This window comes from Ptychodera flava (genome assembly GCF_041260155.1).
Source record: "Ptychodera flava strain L36383 chromosome 3 unlocalized genomic scaffold, AS_Pfla_20210202 Scaffold_26__1_contigs__length_13983176_pilon, whole genome shotgun sequence".
Lineage (NCBI taxonomy): Eukaryota > Metazoa > Hemichordata > Enteropneusta > Ptychoderidae > Ptychodera > Ptychodera flava.
In genome coordinates this window covers 5,492,828-5,519,313 of record NW_027248280.1, presented here as the reverse complement: position 1 = coordinate 5,519,313, position 26,486 = coordinate 5,492,828, and the positions used below count along the sequence as shown (strand labels likewise).

Here is a 26,486-nt window from a genome sequence, read left to right as displayed (position 1 = left end):
CAGAGACACCTGTTATTTGATACTGCATATAACATCAAATTATGATGTGCCAATTCTGTATCTGTTATATTTCATATTTAAAATGCTTCTTTTCACCAATCACAGATATCCCATGTGAGGCCAACTTTGACAGCATTCTGGAGGGCAAGCATGATCATGTGATTTTGGGGTCTAATGTCACACTGGATCCCAATTACAAGAAGAAATCTGGCCTTTGATATGAAGTGTGTGATATAGTTCACCACAAAAATATATATATAGATTTGTATGATAGCAGTAATGTTGCAAACCTCACAGTGCAATAAAAACATTAATATTTGTGGAGGATAAAAATAATTGTTTTTGAAATCAGAGCAACTACGCATGACATAATAGTTAAAGACATTTACTGTAGTTACCATGTGTTTCTCTGTCACAAACTTTAACAACCATAATTTGCAAAGGCAAGAGAACCAAACTCAATTGAAATAAAGAAATTTATTCTTGATATTTTACGTATGGTTTCAGTGAAACCGATACCGGTAAATCAAAATATTTTGTGATCATCATGTAGTTTTTGACCATTTTGCAAAAGACGTGTTGACAATTGTTTAAAAATATTGTCCATGTTTTTAAAACAGCCCTATTTTGCTGGCAGATACTTTTAAATGACAAAAACTAAAATTTACTGCACAAGTGTATTTGGTTTCTTTCTCTATTCATCAATTTTTACTTTTAATACTCATGCTGACTAGAGTTTTGTTGTTTGAATTTCTCACATCAAACTGTTTTGCTGCACCCACATATGAATTTCCTGTGTCACTGTTAAAATTGTTTTTTTCTAATTTCAAGGAATTTTCAGATTACTGTGTTTTGTTCGCAAATTTTTCTTTCAGGGATGTATAATACTTATAGTTTGCAATTGGGATTAATTTGCGATAAGAATAAATCTGTAATTTAAGCAAAGGCTTTCTGCTTTTTTCTCTTGGTTACAACTTTAAACAATAATGAGATCCCTTCATATCACATGCATACTGGGCACGCAATCACACATATCTACACAACGCGCGCCTATTACAATGGTAAATGAGGTCTTTCATTGGCTGCAGTATACTCATATTGGACAGTGAAAATACAGCGATTTGATTGGTTTAGACATGAGCATAACAACAGTTCTGTATTTGTGATATAGCACAGTGGGAACACGCACACATCCAATCCATTAGTTCCTCTCAAAATTCATTTTCAATCAGATTCGAACCCATAATGTACGGCACCCAGTCACCTAACGTCACAAACTCCGTCTGCTGAGGCTAAGGGACTAATAAAGTCATTATTTAATGTAGTCTAGGACCTACCAAACCTATGGTATACAGGAACTGAGGAAACACTACATTTAAAGGTATACTGTCACCTGTTCCAATTTTGCCACAGTTTCCATGGAAAGAGAAAATCTAACCAATCACAGATTTTAAGCGGGTGGCCGCTTTTTAAAAACAGCGCCCCCACATGGCCATTTTGAATACAAGAATGCCCCTTTGACCATATACAGGTGACTAAAATGATTAGGGTATAGTGGCAACCATATTTCACAACTGTCATTTAGAAAATCACACCATTTAGAAAATCACAAAGTTGAGAATCCTTCACTTACAACATGAAACAAGATATCACTCTGTAGCTTTCAAATTGTAGCTTTCATTTATTTGATCTCTCATGAAAACTCTCCATGTGACACTTTACAAAATTTAATCAGTCACAACAGAAATAACCTTCAAGTTAATTTTATATTTACAACAGCTGCAATCAAGCATGTACCAAAAGTTTATTTCTTCAAAAGGCTGCTGTTCAGAACTTCAAAAATACACTCTTTAAATAATAGGTATCATATTTACTTTTATGAAAATGAAATATCGCTTTTAAAATAAATATGGTGGCTCTGAAGACCCTGTGTTCAAGGATTTGGAAGTCAATACTTGGTAATATTCAGAAAAATAAAGTCATAAAGATGGATGGTGTAGACATTGTGAAGGTTTAGTCGGGGTCAAATATCACCAAAAACAATTTACTTATGGGCACCGAGAGCAAAACATTACTGCAGTATGTCAATATCAAGGATGGCTGAACTGAGATGCTACAATACTTTATTCAAGGTTGGTAGAACGCACCTCGGGGACAGACATTCGGACTCTCAAACTTTTACAATTCTGTTCTGATATACCACATGTGGGGGTTCATTTTAAAGCTCTTGGTAAAAGAAAACTTCACCAGCTTAGTTCGAAAATTTTAATATTTCTCCATAGAGTTAACACAGGGATGGCGGCCATTTTAAATTTCTAATACCGGTAAATCTTGGGTAATTTGTTTCTCTAGTACCAAATTTGCACGGTGACCCCCTATTTTTATTCTTGATTTTGAAAGAGAATGATTGAAAGATCCCTTGAGGAAAGTTAGAGCAAAAGTTTAAGTCTTTCACTTTCGAGGTGCATATTACCTTAATGCGGAAATGTGTGAATTTTTCTACCCAATAAAAAAACCTGAGTTCACAAAACATTCAAAGCCACGGTAGAAAATTTGTTTTCACCCTTTATACAATTCTACAAAATAAATTCTAGGCTTATTTTTGTTTAAATTTCTATCACATTAAATACTAGAAAGTAGTCTGTGGAATAGAAAAAAATACTACTAAATGTAAATAAAAAATAAAATGTAGAAAAATTTGTTTCTGACATGCATTGGAGGACTCTAAGTACTGACGTGACTGAGTTGTTGAGTATATATTTTAGAAACAAATCCCCATTTCATATATTCCCATCGTGCTCATTTTGTGCATATGCAGTTGGTTGGGTATAATTAAGTTCCTATCTCTCAATACATACTGGTGTTATGTCTGAAGCCAGATATTCTTTATAATTTACCTTGGTTTAGATTTTGACTGAATGGGAAGTGATGTTATTGTAAATCTTCCATACATTGAGATATCCATACTTTCTATGTGATTTCCAGAGAAGTACAATGCTGTGGTCTCTTCCTCTATTTAAAAAAAATCTCTGGCTGATATTTCACTGAGACTGGTCACAGAATTACTGCTAATTTGACCGGCAAACATTGATTTCTATTGCTTATTTTGATTGAAAACAGTTCACTTGTAAACATAAATAAATTATGTCAACTCAAACTGGACTTTCAAGTTTCTTTGAGTTTGTGAGAAAAAAAAGACCAGATTTTTAACCATTGCCAAGATTGTAAACTTCAATTGAATAAAAAACAATGAAAAGCTCAGGATGGTTTCCATGGTTTCTCTCATCTCTGTGCCATTTCTGCCACTTTTGAGTGGAGAGACTTCTTTCATGCATGAACACAAGTGGGATGATGGGAAGTGCAAGTTATAGTATTTTACGTCAGAATGAGGCTGCAGCCTCACTCTGGTTGTGTGGCAGACATGTTGCACAAAACAGTTTGCATGTACAAATGGCATTGTTTGCATATTAACGGTACTGCTGTATAGTGGTAAATAAAAACTATCTTAAAAATAACTTCAACATAAGCACATTTAAATATACAAGTATGTTTAAAAAAAGCACTTACAAATCTCAAATAGGATATATGTTTTCATTTGCACATGCAAGATATACAAAGAATATAAATAAAAAAATTCAGGTCTGTCCAGTTTACAATGGAATGGTCAAATTAAATACTGATATGTGTTCTTCTCGAGGTCTTACTGACCTCTACAATAAATAGAGTGGTGTCTTGCTGGAAAATTTTGGACTTTTTTAGAAAATTGATAACCGAATAAAAAAATTGAAGGTTGTATTGCCACACATGAGAGAACAGCTCTTACGACACTACTACAGCCCAGCTTTTTGTATTTCTACCGGTATATATGGCTTTCTTTGATTCAGTTGTTAGGCTGGCCACAACAGCTGTTATTCCAGCATTTTCAATTCACAATCTATTCACAGACAATAAAACTAGTCTCAAAATGCTTGTTGATGGCCGTGTTTGATTAAGGTCACTGAAATGCTATAAGGTACAAAAAACAAATTCGAATATCCCATCCAGTTTGAATTGCTGACTGAGAAGTACTGAATACAACATACACTTTATAGGGAGATGATAGAGTTGGCAAATATAGTACAGGTGGAACTCCCAGGTAAAAGCATAAATATATACAAGCAAATTTAACAATAATGGCTGTTTTCCTTTGAAGAATTTGCAAAATTATTAGAACTGTGTCATTTTATTAGTCTTTCAATTTTGAGACAACAATACACACAGTTGGTATCAAAATTTGTACACATTATTCTGAGTACTTCATTCTTCCAGACGTTTGGTACTTTTGCAAGGTATTGTCCACAAATAAATAGTTTTGGGGAAAACATTTAACTTAATTTCCACACGCACAGCATTAAATAAGCTTTGTACTTTCGGCCTGTGCCACATATTTGTGCATCAAGTACATCATCCTGAAAATCTAATTTCCCTCAGAGTGACATCATTTCTGCGTCAGTTTTACATTCTGTTGGAAGACTGGCTTCACACAGGATTGACCTATCAGAGCTACTTTTGAAATGACAAATGCAACTTTAAAAAAAAGCTAAATAGCCAGTATGTTACGAACTGAATTTGTAAAGGAACAGAATTTACAAATTACTTTGTTCATACTGAACTTCTACTACGCAAGGGCTGTTGGGGTGGAGCAGAAATTTGCATTGACTGGCGTGGACAAAAAGCAATTAATTAGTATATGACAGGAACAAATTTTCTCTCAAAACTTTTGGAAGATATTTTTGAACATCGTCAAATACAAGGTAGGGCTAGAAACATAAGTAAATGGGTTAAGAAAAACATAAGGAACAGATGTGCCAAAAACTTTGACTGCACAAAACAATTGCTGGTATTGTGCAAGTTTGTTATCTGGACATAAGAAACTGCACTCAACATGCCTTAAAAAAATTCTGAGAAGAACAAAGGCTGTCATAATTTATAAATACATAATACATTTTAATCACACCATTGTTGTAGTTTCATAGCTTGGTTCATGCTCATCTGACAGACTTGACTCTCTACTCTCCGCTTTTTGTTTGCGACGATATTCCAAAAATTCCTCTTTAAGTTTAGCACACCTAGCTTCAGTGTCCTCATACTGCGGTAATGATTTTAACTTTGGCATGTAGAAATCTCTTGTCCTGGGTTCAAAGCCTTTCTTTCGGTATCCCATAATACTCTTCTTGCTCGACGGTTTGGAATGCGAGGATTTTGCGGAGAACTGTTTCAGAGCTGCCAAGAGTTCTGAATGCAGAGGTTGAGTGTCAAACTCGTAATTTTCGTCAATGGAATTGTCCTTTTGATGCAGCGTGAAAGGTGATGTGTTCTCTGAAAACGGGGAGTCCAGGCTAGTTTGGTCGCTGAGCTGTGAGACAGACCGTGGATGCCATGATGCGACGCTCTGTGTCGCGGCGTTACTTCCAATGCCACTACTTATACTTGGGGTGAATGACGACTCCTGGTGGTGGAGCGACCCACCACGTGATGAACGCGACAGAGTCGTCGTCCTACTTCCCCGACCACTGCTGTTTGTCGACGTTATACTTGCCCGACTTGCGACCGAGGAATGACCGTTTGAGATATTGTCAAGCGTAGGTAAGGCATCTCGTAAATTAGTTATAGTAGGAGTCCTCTCTTTAATAGTTTCCTGTAAAGTATCAGACGTATCAATTGAATCTTTTGAGCGGGCAAGGAGCTGTGAACTTGCGATGGATTTCAGTTCTGCCTTTGACAGCATGAGTAGATTGGAATCACTTCCGTCTGACTCTGCTGAATCTACACAGCGCATCGGTTTGATGGGTGCCACAGGGGTGTCCTCGTTTCTCCTCGTCAACGAGTTCATTCTATGTTCATCGTGATACTGCGGCGACCGAATTGCGCACGTAATCGCCAGCCCCTGCCATTTGGGAGTCCTCATCGGTTCTGTGAACATCAACGCTAATTGTGTGTTGCGACGAGCTGTCAGGTGACGCCCGTATCGAACTAAAATTCTGTAGAGTTGATGGTGTTATAGGATTGGCATTTGGCCTGGTGGGTGAATAGATGGGAGTTCGTTCAGATGGCCCCCTTGACATCAGTTCCACCATAGAAGAGTGCGGCCTGCCAAAATTGGCGGCTACACGTGGCCGCCCTAGCTGCTCGTATGACTGAGCAAATGGAGGATATCCATTAGCACACACATTTGCAAATTGTGAATAGGAATCTGATTTTTCAGAATATCTCACAGATTCAAGATCAAAGTCATCATTTTCATTCATTTCACTTTCTAAATCGTAACCACCATACGCGCTTTCGTAACCTAGCTCTTGCATGCGATGCATGATTTCGTACACTTCCTCTTTGGTCCATTTCTCCCAACCTGAAATCTCGCTGGGACTCACTCGTAACGCGCTCACATCATCGATTTTCAGCGGCTTCGCGTCGTGCTGCTCCGCTGGACTGCTGGCTAATTGTGCACCTTCAGGTTTGTATGCAGTCTGTGGTGCCACATACGTGACCTTTGGCCCCGGAGGCGGCGGCGGCGGCTTCAACTGTGAGTCGGTGCTCCCTGTTATGGTTGCAGAGCAGTTTTCATCCGTTGTAAATGATGTTGTAGACTCACTACTAGCAGCAAATACACCAGCCATGTCGTCATGGTAATCCGGAAGCAAATCTGGCCGAGACTGTACAACATCATCCACATACTCATTTTCCGGACGCAGAACAAATTTGCCATCTGCACTCCGGCTGATCCGGCTGATCGGCCCGGAATAGCTGACTTCCACCCGATGTGATGATACTTTGTATTTCTTTGGAAACCGGCTTTTTTCAACCAACATGGTCTCCTTGGCAGTAACACCTTTATTCTGTTTAAGACCTGACGAAGTGCTCCAATTTCCTTTTTTCTTCATTTTTCGTCGCAGTCCCCTCTTCTGGTACTTTTCTTTCAACCGGCTGAAGAAAGGAGTCAGGAGTGGTTTCAGTTTTGGAAGCTGTGTCCGCTTGGGGGCACTGTCATTACTGTCAGTCTTTGTCCTGAAAATACAATGATGGAGGTTAGTGACTGACTGCATGGAATATTATCATAGACTTTCCAGTGTCCTGCAATTGCTTAACTGCTCTAAAGCACAGTTTCTGCTTTAGATTTCTCATTTACAACAATCATCACTTCAACACTACTTTTTATCCATTGCCACTTTCACCATAAGAACATGTATGTATCAATACCTACACAACACAGTTTTCAATTTACATTCACAATCCACATCATAGCATTAAGAAACATTTTACCACAGCAATATGTCACAAGCCAAATATTCAATAATTTTGGATGTAGCAAACTTTTCAACCAGCCGATGTAACAGAATGATTGACCACCATCTTCAAAGACACACGCAGATTGATTAGCAAGGGTCCGTTGTTACTGATCACTTTCTCTACCTTTCAAGAAGTCAAACAATATGGCTGACATCTAAAGCAATAAAATCTTATTTCAGGAAAATAAAAATTGCACTTGAGTTTGTAAACCATTCACCTACATACCAACACCTTCACTAGCAAAAATACTGCATAATGCCAATCACGTAAACAACCTTACCTTTTATCTGTTCTTCTGTTAGCTGCTTCAACAGAATCAGCTGAAAGAAAGAAAAAAACAATCTCAGAGACAATTTTGATACATTTTTATTTGACTTACTCAGTAGCAGTTGCTCTTTAACACCCTAGACTTTCAATTCGTAAAGCATACATAAACATAGTTTTGCATTCTGTTATTTGTGTAGGACTGCACGGTGTCATATTTCAGAAAGATACCCTTTGCCTAGTAGTCGGAAAGTGGGCAAGGACTTCAGTGGCACACTAGCGCTGTATTACTGGCAATGTTGTACTACATTCTAAATGAAGAAACATTTCTACTCTTGATATGTGTACATGTATGGTGGGCTTGACCTCCTCATGGTTTCACATGAAATGATAAAACAATGAACCATTGAGATCACAAATTGGAAGGGCACTAATTACACAATTTCGACAGTCATTAAATCTTACAAGCTGAAGCACTCACGGTTCAAAGATTTCTTTTATTTATAATACATGCTTATTTTACATACTTATTTTCATTACAGCAGATACTTTTTCTATCCTTTGAGAGCCGCTGCTTGTTTGGTGCAATTTCAAAGAGATTAATAACAAAAAAGGTCTCTTACCAAAACTGACATGTTTCTTGTCTTTGCGTTTCCTGTGAAGTCTCAGTATGCCTACCGTGGCCAGCAGTGAAATGACTACCAGGAAACAGAGAGCGCCCACTATGGCAGCCACCATGGGAGTTGGGAACTCGTCTTGGCTGTAGTACACAGGGATATCTGAAAGAAGAATCAAAGTCTTGTGTTTGTAACAAAGTTGGAAATTACATGGTTTTCTGTGAAATGATTATTGGAAGACATATGGTGAGATGTCTGGCTAGTTACAACACTAAGAAAGCTCAAAATGCTCGTAATAATGATCTGTGCCATCAAAACATAAAGGGGGTGTTTATCTGTGCTTTTTTGCTAGTGTCAGACCGTAGTGAAAAAGTTTGTTCACAGCCGTGCTTATTTCCCTGGTATCAAAAGTTCCAAGTTAAACATGCATTTGCAATACTTTCAATGTAGCCCTCTCCCTTACCTCCTGTGTACGCCAACACAACTTGGCTTGGTTCACTGAAAGCTGTCTCCGTCAGGGAAAACACACGGAAAGAATAGTGTGTACTTGGCTCCAGATCATCCGGAATGTACATGAGCTGGGATGCCGGAATGTTGTCTTCCAGTATCTGCCACTCCTGGTCCCCTATCCGATACTCAATGATGTACTGGACTATCGGCTTTGATGCATTTGGTGGTGCTTGCCAGTGGATAACCAATCCAGTTTCTGTCTCATTGACACTGACAGATTGTGGAGGATTGGGTCGTGTTCCTGCCAAGAGATGATAATGACAAATCCACATAACATTATCACAATAATGCATAATGTATTGAAATGTGACCAAGTCCCTTTGAATTATCAATTTTTCACTTGGCTGATTTGTAAGTTGTTCCATATTGATACTTTAATATCCAACACAGTGTGGAATTGACTCAATAACTACAGAATATTTCTACTGAAAAAATTCGTACAGAAATAACCATGCTAACAGAAATCAATTCTTTGTTCAGCGTTCCTTGACACAAACATCCATACCAGATAACATTACAGAAAAGGCATGGTTTGGGCGCAGACAAACTTGCTCAACTGTAATCTACCTATTATTTATGTTTTATCTCATTTCCAAAACAGAACCTTACTTGTATGGCTTCTATAGCATTTCCTACTTACCAGATAATTGAATTCAATATGAAAACATATCTCTAGAGAGTAAACTATTCAATACCACTGACATGAGAAACCTATAAACTTAAACCCTGATACTTTGATGTGTGGTTTTATCCAGTTTGGTAAATGAAATTTGAAGTTAACGCCTTCTATCATTTATTGATCAAGTTTGCTTGGTTTATTCATTTTTCACTCAGATAGAAACATCAATTGTGTATTTTGCAATGTTTTTGTCATAATGAAAACTTGTGTAAGTACTATGCACTGCACCCAGACTGTTATGTAAATTTGACAATTTATAATTGACCAATAACAGCAGACTATTTCCATTGACAGTGTAACAATGTATCACATACCGGTACTTCAAACAAAGATAAATGACAATTTCTACAACATAGGAAATTTTCCCAACATGTCTCAGATAGACATCCTCTGATTACAAGTCAATGATCAGAATGAGCAGTTCAGTTTCTGACTGAAGGAACCACATCAAACCACACTCAGTCATACCTAAAATCACAGCACATCTTATTTGGGTTATTAATGCCTGAAAATTTCCCATAAATTCTGGAAAGTGAATTGTCAAGTTATCACGATGCTTGTTAATATTAGTCTTCCTGATCCAAACATTAATTGTGCAATCTTCAAAGTGACATTATTGACGAGAATAAGGGGAACTTTGGGGAAAAGGGTGCAACTTGATGCTATGATGATGACTGGGTTAATTATACTAGTTTTCCTACAGATATCTTCAAAATTGAACTCAATCATTTGGTGACTACATTTAAACAAAATTTTTCATTCATGCATAAGATTCACAATATTTTTAAACTTAATTTTACTGTCAATTAACAGAAAATTATCAGTGTGACCCTGAATTTGAAGGGAATTCCAGGCAAACTGTGTTGATAATTGAATCCAAATTCCATTCAAATTTTAATGGATTTCAAATTTATGGCATCATTAAAATTTACCCTAGTGTCTGATACTGGAGAAAGAAGAACTTTTCATTTTGGAACAACTGATCATCAAGGGATGTACTTCTTTTCAGGGCAAGACTTCTCTAATCTCAGAAAGTAATATAGATTTCAACAGTATTGGAACAGTTTACGATGTCATTGTCACACTTTTCGGCTTTGATATGCCAATTATTTTACAAACACCTTGTGGTTACTCCACTGACATATGAGTCTGTTCACAATGCAGTTTGTACATGCAGTTTTACAATTTTCGTCTTATGCTAATACAGTTTTACGCTAATTTTTCTAGTTACTATGGTTACTATGTGTTAGTGTGATAGGAAGGGGTGGATACCTGTGGGACCATGCGCTGGTAACCTTGCCAACAAACCTGTGTGATCGGTTGGAATGGGAACATACTGACCTGGCTCTGAAATGAGGAACAAAAAAACTTCAGTAAATTTCCAGTAGTAACACTTCTGTTATAGCATTCACTTTATCCTGGCTGTCTTGAAATTTTTTTCACAGATGGCCTTAGAAGCCACTTGATGGGTGTTATTGAGAACATTGAACTGGAATTTTATAAGTTGCAGGGATGAAGACCATGTATGGTTATATTCTATACTAAAAGATAGACAATATTGTGCATTTGCCCTGCTGCAGTTTATCACAGATATATCCTACCATGGTGTGCACCATAGGAACACCTAAGGATAATGCAAATAAAAACAGCTGCAGGAATTTTTTTTTAGTTTGTTAAATTCTTTTCCAATAATGTGCTTGACATCGTTTTGTCAAAACTGTCTGTGGTCTGCCATGGTCACAATCTCAAAACTTACATGTAAATTTCATGGCATTTCATCTCTTTGTGGTTAGCAGTCGGTGACTGACACTGATGAAATCAAAATCAAAATTCAGGTTCACACGAGTATTATCACTCCCTCGGCCAGCACTTTGTGAAAATTCCTGTCTTTGAAATGTCCACAGATTCTGCTGAATATTTAGATCAAGGCCATCTTGACTTACCTTTTGTGGTCATAAGCATGACATCACTGAACAGTGAGTCACCCAGTGTGTTCTTGGCTATCACACTAACTTCATAGATTGTGCTAGGATCTAGGTTGTACAGTATCACTGACGTGGCGTGTTCATCAGCAATTGTCACCTTATCCCACAACTCAACATCAGCATGTAACTTCTTATACCTGTGAGTAGTAATAAACAAAAGCTTACTCCTGTAACCCCATTTTTGGCTATTGAAGTCAACTGTGGCAGTGATAACAATAGGACTGTGCTAAAATTTGCAGCTTCACAGGGGAAGATTTTACGCCTTCACTTTCTGAAATGATAGACAGATCACCCAAGAGAACTGTTGATAATTAGCAATTAAATACTCTACCAAACACATGTATTAATATTTCTGAATATACATTATTTTGGGTGAATTCGTTCATATTCAACAGAATGCACTCATCAATTTCTGTTGCTTATTTTACTGAAACAAAAGGAGGATGACAACATTTCATTTCATGGGGCAAACTCACTATTGACACTTGAAAAATCTTAGCTATGAGTACAGTAGCCACCGAAGATAGCAATCAATTTGAGCAGACAATGGGTAACAAGTGAAAGCTGTATATGGACCAAGGATTTACAATGCCATTACTGTTTGTAATTTCATCTTGGCCTATTATCACATGAAATATGAAAAGATTGTGCAATTTTATAACCAGTAACAACTCACCATATTTCATAATGTTGAGGGAAACCACCATTGTAAGCTGGTACCCATGACACCATGGCTGTGTAGATACCGGCTAGTATTGTGATATTGGTAGGTGCATGTGGTGTGGTACCTATGGTGATGCAAATCGATTAATACATTTGGTAAATATGAAAAATATTCATAAATATTCTTAGTTATTAAATATGACTATCAAATAAAACTTCGCTACTGACAACTTGACTTAAATTACAGTGGTATAAAGTTCTTCAAAATTTCCCAACAGTAAACAACAGTGAATCATGTCAACTTGATTTTGTCAATTTCTTACCAGAGCACCCTCTATAACTCATTTTCTATACCAGATATTTGCATTACGAACATTCCATTGTAGAATGTCTGCATTTCAAAGTATGATTGTGTTTAAGTATTGCAATAAATGCAACACATATTACCATATCGATACAACATTTTTCTGTAACAGAAACACGGTCAAGTTACATTTACGTATGATCAATATCACAAAAAACAAGTCATCGTTGATGACACAGTCCCCACTTGTTAATGGGTACTTTGATTACATGTCCTAAGAGGATAGAGTCCTCTTCATTAATTGAGACATGCCCAAGTTTTGGCTAAGGACACGAAAAAATTGTAACAAAATGGCTGCCATGCAGCCATATTGGATCATATCAAGAAACAAATTGACATACATATGTATGACATAGGTTAATGTCCTTGTACCAACTTTGAATAAAATCGGTTAAGATATGCCTTAGAATATTATGGCCCTCGACAGGAAAAAATCGTAATAAAATGGCCACAAGGCAGCCATATTGGATCGTATCACATAACAATTGACATGCGTATCTATGACATTGGTCAATGTCCTTGTACCAACGTTTGATAAAATCGGTTGAAACATGTCTGAGTTATGGCTCTGTACATGAAAAAATCGTAATAAAATGGCCGCCTGGCGGCCATATTGGATTGTATCACAAAACAAATTGATGTGCATATCTATGACATAGGTCAATGTCCTTGTACCAACTTTGAATAAAATCGGTTGAGATATGCCTGAGTTATGCCTCTGCATATGAAAAAATCGTAATAAAATGGCCACACAGCAGCCATATTGGATTGTATCACAAAACAAATTGACATGCATATCTATGACATTGGTCAATGTCCTTGTACCAACTTTGAATAAAATCGGTTAAAACATGTCTGAGTTATGGCACTGTATATGAAAATATTGTAATAAAATTGCCGCCTGGCGGCCATATTGGATCATATCACAAAACAAATCGACATGCATATCTATGACATTGGTCAATGTCCTTGTACCAACGTTTGATAAAATCGGTTGAAACATGTCTGAGTTATGGCTCTGTACGTGAAAAATCGTAATAAAATGGCCGCCTGGCGGCCATATTGGATTGTATCACAAAACAAATTGATGTGCATATCTATGACATAGGTCAATGTCCTTGTACCAACTTTGAATAAAATCGGTTGAAACATGTCTGAGTTATGGCTCTGTACATGAAAAAATCGTAATAAAATGGCCGCCTGGCGGCCATATTGGATCGTATCACAAAACAAAATGACGTGCATATCTATGACATTGGTCAATGTCCTTGTACCAACTTTGAATAAAATCGGTTGAAACATGTCTGAGTTATGGCTCTGTACATGAAAAAATCGTAATAAAATGGCCGCCTGGCGGCCATATTGGATCGTATCACAAAACAAATCGACGTGCATCTGTATGACATATGAAGTAATCCCTGTACCAAGTTTGAATGAAATCGCTTCTTGCATCTCTGAGATATCTGCGTGAACGGACGGACGCACGCACACACGCACGCACGGACGCACACACGCACGGACATGACCAAACCTATAAGTCCCCCCGGACGGTGTCCGTGGGGACTAATAAATTCTCCTCACACTTCCCTAGACATTTTCGATGATAGAGGGACACAAAAAAAAACAGGCGTTAAAGTCACATACTTTCAATAATAAGTTCTGTTACAGTAACAACAGTGGCTACCACATTCTCAGCTATGCACTCATATTTCCCATGATCCTCCTTGCGTAGATAGGATATTGTCAGGCGACCGTTGTTGTAGTAAGCCCGGTCGGCTGGCTCTGTACCATCAGCCTGCAGGGCAGAAATAACCATTTAAGTAAGAGGTACATTACTAGATATACACAGAATGAGAGGGGGTATATAACAAGAAGATGAATAGTAAGTTAAACGTTGTCTCACTGGAAAACTACAACAACTGTCACTGATTGTAAGGTATTGCATTTTTTAAAGATGTCACAATCATTAACTTTACTGTGTTATCATTTGATATGTATATCATGTTGGGAAGCAATAACAGAAAATTTCCCAAAAAGTTATCATTTGACATGATGATATACCACATGTAGAAGCACTGACAGATACATCATAGTTCATCAGAATTTTCTTTGATTCTTAAAATTTCTCCGACGAAAGTAACTGGTAAGAATGGAAATTCCCATGATGAAGTCACATCATAATTTCTCTCCTGAGTTGCATACCGTCTCGATATACTCAGAAAGTTGATGGAATTCAGAATGATGCAATAAAAAATTTATCACATGTTCAAAAACAGACACATGATATCTCATCCAATTTACAAACTTTGAATGGTGTATGAAACTGTTTCTGTCAATAAATTCATAATGTAAACAGCATTTTTCAGAGTTTCAAAGGTCACTGACACCGACCAATGATCTAGTACCAACCTTTCTCCATTTGATGGTGGGTTCTGGGTTGCCCTTTGCTGCACATGGGAAGGTCACCTGTTGACCAACCTCTCTTTGGTAGACACTTCGAGGTCTGTCTGTGAAATATGGTGGATCTACAGAAAAATTTCAAAAGTTTACAAATCTGGCAATGAGATTCTAATTCATGTATGTATCTTTACAAATGCTTTAACTTGTTGCTATCACGTTGACTTTATCTAGTACAGCATAAAATGTCCCATGTGATGTATTTTAACAGACGTGATTACAAGATCCTGCAAACATTATTTTGTCTCATTTGTTTTGCAAAGACACACATGTATATGATTATGTTTTGAGATGACCTGATACAGTGATAGTGAGAAAGTGTGTCACAGTGATCTTCCAAGGTGCTTGCATGTTTGTTCTGATTTGAAATGACTAGAAAGGGTTAGTGCCAGCCACGATGGTATTTTTATGATTTTACTCAAGTCTGTGGGTACGAGAATGGCAGCAGCAACAAGAAAGTGCATCCATGTATGAACTTGAATCAATGGATCAATTTTACTGGTTTGATATAATAAATCTTAATTGTGGTATTTTAAAATACAAATACCGCTGAGAAACCTTTAATTTGATAAAACTTGAATATGCTGTAAGACAGACTTGATTCAAATCTCATCTTACTTGAAGCATATTTGGTTAAATTGACACATAAAACTTAAAAAAATGTGGTTTCTTTTCATTTCATTTGCTTAAAGGATAAATTAATTCTCACCTTCAACAAATACATATGTGGGAAGTGACTCTCCACGAGTTCCCAGTGCATTGTGGGGGATGCATGTATACCTTCCTTCATCTTCCTTCTCCACATCTTTGATCTCAAGATGTCCGTTCTTAGCAACGCTGTAACGTGGCAACTCATCAGGTAGTAAATCTTTCCAGTCTTTGGTCCACTCAACACGTGTTGGCGGTGGATTAGCTCTAATCGGACAGTGGATTATCCCCTTTAATCCCTTTGGCAGGTAAGAAGTAGCAGGCATCTTGGGTACATATGCAGGATCTGAATGAAAGTATATCCAAAACATCAATGTAAAAATCAACAATGCATATTTAAATTACTTTTAAAATCATTGAATAAATCATGTAAAGTTTTAAGGACAAAGTATAATTAGTTTGTAGTTTATGTAATGCTCTGCAAATCTTTTTAATTTTTTTCTTTTCAGCAACAAATCATTCGTGAATAAAATTTCCTATGAAACTGTAACTATTCTTGTCCCTGTTTTGGTAGAGCGCCCTCTTGTGGTGACTATCACTCTTGAACAATCAATGATGATCTTTCATCGAGTTCAAGGTTTCTTCAAGTTGGCCTTTAAATGACCTTACAGTTAAAGTAACATTGACAGAGATCACTATCAAAAACGTCACTGATAAGAAGAGACAACCTTAAGTCTGGTCTAGTACAACATTATGCCTAAAACTGCCTGCATCACAGTATGAACTTGACCCATCAGTATTTCACCTCTTGAACATAAACACACATAGGTGTGATCAATGAGTTTCATTCACACTGTAAATTTTTACATCTTATTATTAAAATAAACTAATCACAATATGAGATGAAAGCTCCTGCAAAAAAGTTTGATTTAATTCACACAAACAAATATAAGGGAAAAAATGCAATAATTTGACTTATTTCCTTTGTGTTCAATGTTCCACTGATAACAACATCAAACGCTGCCATCAGTGAAACACTGGGGTGGATTGTAGTGATGCACACAGCGTACAATAGCACAAGTTATATTTTCATGTAGTCTAGGCAGGGCCTGAAAATTACGCTAGCCCGATGCCCGGGACAGACTGATTTCTAATACGGACTAGCGCAAAACTAGCCCTCACTTGCCCGCGGGCAGAAAATTCAGAGTCAACTCAGTGTTTTGCCAAGAGTGCGTTCTTTCGTCTTTTGACGCAAATTGGAAACAATGTCCCCCAAAATTACCAGACATGGGTCACTCGGACGCACTCAAATCGGAGCTTATTTTTTTCGTCTCAACGGAAACACTAAAGAAAAATCAGTTTCTCTGTTACAGTTTGCGATTCATGGTATAACTATAAGCAAGTCGATGTGCGTCCACTAGCCACCAGGACCCTGGGGCAAATGCCGGGCCACGTACTTCTCCACTCATTTTACATGTAAAATGTAACGAGATAATAACCAGACAATGTTTGAAGCGTAAGCCTAGATCATTTTAAATAGAACAACTAACTTTTCACCAAACAATTTGGACAGTGAAACAGTGAAGCAAACTTTATTGACAAGTACGGTTACTACACCCAACTAACCTGCTAGCTATAGTAGTACACAGTGTTACGGAGAATGAAATTTCTAGCCACACTGCACGAAGCATCAAACGGCACTATGTGGTGTGATGGAAGTTCACAACTTTACATAAAAATATCAGTAACTCCAAAATTTTGATGAAGCACTATATCCCTGCCTTTCAAAGTAGTATTTTGCAGTCAGAAATTTCTCCAGAATGAGTCTCATGCCACTCTTCGATCGTACGCAGCAAGCTTGTGTAGGTCACCATGCTGAATTCCTTATATGGTCAAGACCCCCTATCTTGATTGTAGCGGACCTTAACAAAAGCCACCTAGCTTGTCAAAGCCGTGGTATGGCAAGTTGCTATTGCTATTATGAAGAGAAAGGAGTTCCTCTCAGATATTTAGTGTTTTCAACCTATTTTTTTTGCAATTTCAATGAAAAAGTATCAATCATTTGGGCAATTATAAAAATGAAGTGATCTTTACAGAAGTAGTGAAAAAACCATGTTAAATGTCTGCATTATTAGACTATTGTCTTCAATCACTCCTACTTTTGTAGTCATAAGTGTGATGAAACATCTTACTAGTATTTATTTCTGTTAAACACATCTTAATGCGGTAACTGGAAAGAATTCCCATAAACGAAGAAAGCATATTCAATAATTTTCATTATGGTAATGTACTTTTTTTACAATTATAAACTGTAAATACCACCAATTTGTCACAAACCATTGTAGGAGAGGTCCCACAATCTGGGTAAGAGCAGAATCATTTTTTTGAAAATTTTCAGGGCAAGTGAGTTTCTGCTACGGACAAGTAGAAAAACAGAGGCTACTTGTCCGGGGACAAGTGGATAAAAATTAAATTTTTCAGGCCCTGGTCTAGGTATGCTGGAGAGAGGAAGGATTTTCTCATTTCTGAACTCTTAAATAAGCCTAGCGCTTGTTGCTGACACTTATCTTCACTACATTGCTGATGTGTTGCACAGCGCTTAGAATCTGTGGATTTGTCATTTGTACTCCATTTTGTATTTTGGAAGAAAATATTCACCTAATTTTGTAATTTTCTTTGTTTTCTGGTGTATGTCAAGTGCTTCATGGTTGTTTGCACCCCATGCTGTATCAAATCTCATTTTTCACATGAATTTGTTTGTATTATTTAAACTGTTGGGTGCACATGCAACAGTGGCTATCATCATCTTCCTCTGCTCTGTACAGTGGACATCAGAAAGTCATTCTCTTGAGTACAGCTCTCTCTCCCTCTCTCTCTCTCTTAGTATCTAAACAAAAATGTCAATGGAACAGCTATCGTGACACAAGAGACAATTGTGACAAGTCATTTACACTTACATAAAACAGTAAGGTGTGCCGATGCCGATGGAGGCACACCCACTCCGTTGTCAGGGCGACAAGTAAAGACACCTTCATCACTTGGCCGGACAGTGTGTATCAACAACGATCCCTCCAACAGCATCTGCAGTCGATGATTCAAGTTGGTTAGTCTTTCAATCTCAACATTGTCTTTGTACCAGCGATAGTTGATGGACGACGGCGCCCCCTCAGCAACACACTCAAACAGTGCCTGGCCATCTTCCTGGACAGTGACATTGGCCGGTTCAATCACAAAGTGGGGTGGACCTACAATCAGTATCATACAAGACGCAAAATTATAAGTTGGGCAAATACTTTGTTGTATAAGCACCACAATTGCTAATACAAATGGTATCATGCTATTGCCAGAGTGGCATTTATACACCAAAACAGGACAGACATCACACACTGACATCGCTCTGATCCTTCTATCACAGTGTACGAAAAACTTATATATGATACAAAGGTGTCATGTCTAATGCTTTCATAGGCAAGGTGGTCTCATTGTCACCTTGCCTATGAAAGCATCAGACATGACACCTTTATATCATATAAAAAAAATTGACTTTGGTGCTCAAAGGGTTAAGTCATGCATGCTTTGTGCTTGTAAGTTGTATTTTCAAGATGTTTTTATATGGTGGCGCATATTAATATTTCACACCATACCTTGGATGATAACCCTGATAACGTGAGTGCTAGTCCCAGCATTGCTCTCTGCTGTGCAAGTATACGCCCCGCTATCACCGACACCGACTTTGTACAACGTGATAGACCCGTCTACAAATGTCGTCCTGGGTCCTGGTTTTATAAGCTGTTCATCCTTGTACCATGTGATGGTTGGCGGAGGATTTCCTGTAGTTCGGCAAAGTAGCGTCATGTCACTCCCTGGCGCGAATATAACCCTAGATGGTGATGTTTCAGCAAATGCTGGTGGAGCTGTGGGTAGAATAGAATGAAATTACATTACTTTTTTGTTCCTCGCTTTGTAGTTAACAAAATCCTGGCCGTGAATTTCGATAACATTGTTTTTGCTAAGGTTCTGGAACACTGATAAATGATTTGGAAACCCTGGCTGGTAACATTTCTGCTGTCACTAAATCTGATTGCATTGATATACCAAGGGGAACCCCAGTATTACCGGGTACCGTCCCTAACAAAAACACTGCATGAAGTATGTACATTGCAAGTCATATAAGTTAATAGTTGATAACTTAATAGCTTGGTATTGTTTTGATTTAAGGTCACTGTCATGAACATTTCACAACAGCAGTGGATGACATATACAGGCACATTTTGCTTGCTTTATTCCACCAAACAGTGAAAATATTTTACTGCTACATATGTTAAATTTGAATCAAGTTAGATCATGTATATACACATGCATGTACAGGTGACAATATGGTGGAATGACCTCCCACATGAGACACAATTATACATGTGTAATGCAAGGTCAGTTTGTTGAAATTTAAATCTTTTTCAAATAAAGTAAAATCATTACGTATCAACTATTGTTGGACCACAGGGGGAAGAAAAAAGTCCCCTGGTGTGGGGAGGGGTGGTTTTTTGGTGCAACGGTTTACCCTTATTGATTTCATTAATTTTGACTGTGGTATTTCAAATAAAGAGTTCAACTCCAAACCGTTAGACTGCTTTCTTTATGACTACAAGTAATTTTATTAATTTTGACTGTGGTATTTCAAATAAAGAGTTCAACTCCACACCATCTGACTGCTTTATATTACCGACAAGTCCTTATCTCCTCTCCAACTTGTGCATACACCACTATAATTGCTCCTATACAGAATGACAATATTGCACTGTTGTCACAAATCTGCTTCTCTGAAATAATACACAATGTACACATAGGCAGCAGTTATATTACTGCGGGTACATACAAAAGAAATAATATGAGCATTCCATTCAAAAAACGTAAAGTGTTCACTTCTGATTTCATTTGAGATTCTATGTTCATGGTATTGAATGGACGACATTGGAAGCCATTGGTTGAGCAGTGTTTGCAGGGTGAAATAAAGTTCACAGACGTTTTGAGGCATGTACCAGTCATTGTGTAAGAGTTGATCAGAATTCTTCTAAATGAGCTCTTTTACATGAGTGGAAAGTGCATACAATGAGCACATTGCGGAGTAATCTACACTCCTTACTTGCAGACAAAACACTGTTGCAGGGATTAAATTCTGCCGGATGACTGCACCGACATGGCACTGGAAAGGGCAGCCGCTACGGGGCAGGACAGGACACTCATTGTTCCCTGTGGTTTTATAGCGTTGGGACATAAGTACAGGCCTTTGCATGCACATGTGAAGTTGGTCAGCTTGTTCACACTGTCCTATATATCCTGCCACACAGAATGTACCTGTGTTTCATGAGAGGCATGTGTATGCACAGATGTACCGGTAGTCTGCTGCCCTCACAGAAATTTCCATTTAAACAGGTAATCTACTGTCACCACGAACTGATAAACTTACAGTATGCTGGCATGAACCTACAATACGCATGTATGTGATGATAAAAAGTGTGTTAATAGTTAAGATGGGACTCCGTTTGCATTATGTTCTAGTAATTGGTACATTGCAGTATACAGTATGTATCCAAAATCTGACAAATATTAATGTTGATTGATTGGCATGTGAGTTCTCTTGGTCCTCCATTTATAGTATGCTCAAAAGGTATTGATCCAAAACTTAACAACGTGTTTTCTTGAGGCGGGTCAAGTTATGGAAAGTCTTGTTTAAATTTGATAAATATTGATGTGCAGTAATCATTTCATTTTCAAGTTTGCCTCAGTCAACTAAATAAATGAAGCTAAACAAGTTCAATTATTTCAAAACGACAAACTCACTATCCATTCCAATACCATAACATTTTGTCCTCAGAAAGGACATCTTCAGAAATCAACTGATTTTGTTCAGTACATGTATTACATAGGAAGTACAATATAAATTATTCAGCAGCCCCACGGCAGTGAATGGCCAATGGATAAAGACACGGAAATGACAATGCATGGAAACAGGAAGTGATAGTCTACCCGACAACACAATTCAAATCTAATTCTAGGTACATGTACATCAGACAGACATAACATCGATAAATGACAAGTTCTAGAGAGTCATGTAACTTTGTGGTCGATGGCAGGTGAACTAAACTAGGTCAAACACCAGCAAAATTGACTACCATACACATTTATCAATGTTTTTGCCAGAAGCAGTCAGCCAGGTAATTGTTACTGAGTTTCCCAAGCCACTGTTACTGATGCATGGTCTATTTGGTATTGTCAATGTCCCTTGATTAGGTGAAATAGGTGGCATCATTTTACAAATGGTATAGCCACAAACTGATGACGTCAAATCGCCGTACACAAAACACAGACGCCTTGTAATTATGGCACTGTGTATCGTGTACGGCAATTCAATGTCATCAGTTTTTGGCTATACCCCTTGTAAAATGATGCCAAATAGGTTACTATTGTTCAAAACTCACTAAATATCAGTTGCGTGTATTCCTTCTAAACTGAAGCACAAACACAATGTCAATGTGTTTAATACACTGATATGAACAAGTTAGGTGAGAATTGAACTATCAGTATTAGATGTTTGCATCTTGAAGTGTCAACCACAAGTACATGTTCTTTCATGACTAACCATCAACTTTTTCTCAAACTCTGCCTGTGTACCAAATACAATTGGAAGCCAAGAAACACACTGGGAACAGTCCTGTTGTTATGCGATCTGTAATCCAACACCAAGTTAATTAGAGAGTATAACGACCTCGAGCTGGCAAAACCACCACTCTCCAAATCGCAGTATTGTCAAAACCAACAATGGCGGAAACTGTGTACAGGTGTAACCATGCCAACCACACTGAAACTATGACACATTTGTATCCATGCTGGAATTTTATTTATGCCAATTACCGTACTGAAACCATACATGTGACTACACTGAATCACTGCTGCATCACGATGGCACTGCATTGCAAGCAATCATGAAACATTTTCTCTTTATTGAAATACTGACTAATAATGTTTTTTGAAACAGTTGTGGAACACTTTGACTATCACAAATTGCAATGAACACTGCACATTTTTGTTCAGGCAGTCCCTATCACTAGACACAAGATTATCAATGATGTCATTGTCTACCTGAGTAACTTACAGGTGGTTGTGAAAGTACCACACACAGAATACTGTCGATTAGAGTTCCTGCACACAATACACAGTTTACGTCCAGTCTGCAAAATTTTATGTACACATACCTCGGACCCTGTGTATTTTCATTGTAACTGAACTGAACATGGAGGTATTTCATAAGTTTTTATCAGTGACATTTTCTCTTGTATTATTATTTTGACTTTAATTCTCTTCTTGTCATGTTGAATTCATGTGGACTGATTTTCCCTGCTAAAGGTGGCTCAAAAATATGGCAAATAAAAAATATAGGTCTTGAAACTATTACAAAATAAATGTCTCAGCTCAAAGTTGTTAATGGTACCTGTAAATGGAAGTGACTTTGAACTAAAAGTTGTGGGCTAACTAACGTTCAAGCAACTACCATTCATCTCACAACCTTCATTGCCCAGGGGAGAGATATAGCATTGGACAGCCCTTTCACCTCTCTAGTGTCTCAACACACCAAGAGAAATGCCTCAGTCTTTTCATCTGAATCAAGTCAGGACTTTTCTAGTGTTCAGCAAACTGTACAAGACTCACTCAATTGTTATGTCTATTCACCATGTCTGTTGAGTACCAATATCACATGTTACACCCAGTGTCTCATAAATTTCCCTTCATGGTAGCAGACAAGATTATGACGTAAGACACCAGAATTTCCTGTCTTCACCTAATACTTTATTTTTATCTTCTTCATCCAACAAAAGTGATCTGCCACACCACTGTGCATTAACTATATATAGCAATAAAACTAAAGACTAAAATTTGTCCCTCTACATTATGTGATTCTGTGGAGATTGGGCTGGCACAAAGGGAAGGGCTGACACAGTACAGAACATGTCATAATCATATGCACAAACTTTCAATTTTTCTATCTTTATTTGGCTTGAAAACTCATTTTATACCAAGTGCTTTAGAATTGTTACAAAAATATTCTGCAAATCAATGTAAAATACTAAAATGGAAACAAATTGTGAAGATAGGAGATTAGTATCTATAAAACAGGTAATTAGTCTCTCTCCCTTGCCAACATATGTTCTGTATCAATCCAACTCTAATTGTTGCAGGGAACACAGTTGAAAATACACTTTACCTATTCTAAAACTTTAACAAGTCGCAAACCTTTGTGGTTTAATCATCATTTCTCTAAACACGGCAAATAAAATTTTTACTGAACTTGTTACTGCCATTATTCACCTTACACATTTTTTCTGACAATATCCGTTATCTCTACCAACACACTACATCATAAAGTTTTATGATGTTCTTTTAAAGAGGTTCAGCAAAATCAATAATTTAATAAGAAGTGTACTCACTATGTGCTTTAACAACTTCAAACTTGTTACGGATGACTCCCCTGGCTCAATTATACAGGCAAATTAGTGGTTTCACAAAACGCAGGAAGGAAGATGGGTAGGCACGTCATGCACGTCTAATAAATATTCAACTTCTCCAGAGAACATTTTTGAACTTTCAAAATTTCAAACACTAGTTTGAAAAATACAATTTCTTGCATTTTTTTTTTCAAAATTATGTCAAAATGCTAAGCTTTGAATTTGTCACAACATTCTGTCAGTGAATGATGTCCAGTGCTACTGAAGTCTAGGATCTCTCCTTGGTTATGAATCACACTACATATCCTCTGTGGATTTCAGAGGAAGGGTACCATATATCTGACCGAGGAGAGGTCCTAGACTCGTGTTACTAATAACAACTGAATTTTCCAATCAAAACTAGAATCCCATTTGTATGCTGTGAAAGCAAAGCTAACATTTCACATTTCATTATATTTAGCTGTGAACATAAGGAAATGTTTTTGTTTCACTGCAACATAATGTAAAATACTGTAAAGAGTTACAGTCATTTTTCACATAAAACATAAACACATCTCTGTCATGTAAACTTTTGTCACATTATGGTATGAACTTTATGGACATTGAATTACACTACAATTACATTTAATTTCACATTTTTCCAGTACTCCTCTTCATCAGACTCTCAATTCATGACATTTTTCAGTGAAATAATCAAACTATTGTATTCTCTTGGATTTAATTTAGCGGAAAAAGTGATTAGTGAAATTAAACATGGTCATTAACGAATCACTTCACCACATTTCAGTTTGTAATATGGTACAGTAATAGGTTTTGACACCATTTTTATCAGCTAGTTCGGCACCGGCTTTGATGTACTAGTTCATTCTTCTACAATATTAGTACCTCAATCTGTTCTGCAATAAGTTAGTTTTTACCTTGACTGGAGTTTCATTCCTGCAAAAGAATGATTAACAAGTCTTTCCACTTTTTGCAATACGACAACTTGCGAGTTTTACTGACGCATTAGGAAGAATCATGATGTCATGGAAACTGGCAAAGTACGGTGGCTCACAAGAACAAACGAAAAAATGGCTGCTATTTTGATTTTCAAATACCAGCTGAAGTTTGGAAATAATAGCTTCTCAAAACCAAACAGTGATGCTGATGTTTTCTTTTCCTGTACTATCCAGGTAAGGAGATTGTTTAGCAAAGTGAACACAAATATTTGCAACTGAATGTTTTTTCGCCACTTTCAAACAGTTTGAACTGACCTGTGTGCAGAACGGATTCAAGGAACGGAAGGGAATACAATAAAATTAAAACTCATGTATTTTAATAGACAATGTCATTATCAGTAAGATATTGTTTTTGTATGTAAGTGCATTGGAAAGACACTACCACAGCTTTTTAATCAAACATCTTTCCCCATCTCCATGAACACAAACACAATTTGTTCTCAGTAAACCCATCGATGTATTTCTGAATAAAGCATTGTGGTCCTGCTGTTTGAAACACAAACACGTTACCCCAGTACAACAAACAAATGGATCATGAGTCACCAGAAAGTAAAACACATCAAAGCATTGTAATGAATTCACAACGACCCATCAACACGGTAATGGGTCTGCAGGTACATTCAAGTTTTGCTGGTTTTTGAACTTTGGTGTGACACTAGAACCCATCCTTGCCTTTCTGTGGGGATTTTCCTAAGTAGATGTGAAAGGTCCGTTGAGTGTAAATGCTGACTACAGACCCCACTAAAGAATAGTCAGCTAGCCCTGTAACAAAAACACTTATCTCACCCCTTAGCAAAACCATGATGTGATTATTATGGCACAGTTTGACTTTTACAGATCAAAGTGCAGATGACGCACATTTTTTTCAAATTCTCTCAAGGTCACTGTCATTGTTTCATGGTGTGATCTCAGCCCTGTTTTGTAAAGAATAACAATTTTAGGAAACTGTAGCATTCACTAACTTAAAGGTCATCCTTTTGTAAGGTTAAAACAGCTATAATCATTATATCAAATCTTAAAAGCAAGCTAAGGTTTCTCATCCGTTCTGACCAGGGTCAAAACAATATTTTGGCAGCATTTGACAGGGTAGACACATGAACCACTTCTAGCTTTGTGGCCAACCGAAGTCAACAACTAGAATTAATTGAGGCAGAAAGAGACACTGTCACGATAATCCGATGAAAGCCTGTAGTCCCTGGGATTAGGTTTTGTAATTGCAGAAGCTTCAATTTGAAGATTTGCATCTGCTTGGCTTTTTTGTCAGGCTATTTACAAAGTGACCCGGTCACTGATGATCCGGGAGGCTGTTGGCTCTGTCCATTAGGAAGGGCGTACCTCAACAATGGGACAACCATTCACCTGGAAAATCACATCTCAGACACTCATGCATGTAATACTTGAGCACATGGCGGTGAATGACACCCTCAAGGTTGGGTCCCCCTCCCCCTCCTGAGAGGCTAAAAAGATTTGAAACTGT

The 26,486-nt window shown here is 37.4% G+C and overlaps 2 protein-coding genes across 2 annotated transcripts in view; one reads left to right on the top strand and one right to left on the bottom strand.

Annotated features, from left to right (window-relative positions):
• LOC139125901 (platelet-activating factor acetylhydrolase-like) overlaps window positions 1–1,681 on the top strand; it is a 28,475-nt gene extending 26,794 nt beyond the window's left edge. Inside the window, exon 11 of the mRNA XM_070691984.1 lies at window positions 106–1,681. Within this exon, the coding sequence (XP_070548085.1) occupies window positions 106–218 (113 nt within the window). The 3' untranslated portion in view covers window positions 219–1,681. The remainder of the gene's footprint in view (window positions 1–105) is intronic.
• Window positions 1,662–26,486, bottom strand: part of LOC139125899 (protein turtle homolog B-like) — a 56,536-nt gene continuing 31,711 nt past the window's right edge. The window contains exons 3-14 of the mRNA XM_070691981.1: window positions 19,158–19,427; window positions 18,471–18,758; window positions 15,575–15,859; window positions 14,818–14,933; window positions 14,053–14,203; window positions 12,058–12,169; window positions 11,340–11,518; window positions 10,669–10,743; window positions 8,671–8,958; window positions 8,214–8,369; window positions 7,607–7,646; window positions 1,662–7,044 (exon numbers count right to left, since the gene is read on the bottom strand). Coding sequence (XP_070548082.1) covers window positions 5,880–7,044; window positions 7,607–7,646; window positions 8,214–8,369; window positions 8,671–8,958; window positions 10,669–10,743; window positions 11,340–11,518; window positions 12,058–12,169; window positions 14,053–14,203; window positions 14,818–14,933; window positions 15,575–15,859; window positions 18,471–18,758; window positions 19,158–19,427 — 3,125 coding nt within the window. The 3' untranslated portion in view covers window positions 1,662–5,879. The remainder of the gene's footprint in view (window positions 7,045–7,606; window positions 7,647–8,213; window positions 8,370–8,670; window positions 8,959–10,668; window positions 10,744–11,339; window positions 11,519–12,057; window positions 12,170–14,052; window positions 14,204–14,817; window positions 14,934–15,574; window positions 15,860–18,470; window positions 18,759–19,157; window positions 19,428–26,486) is intronic.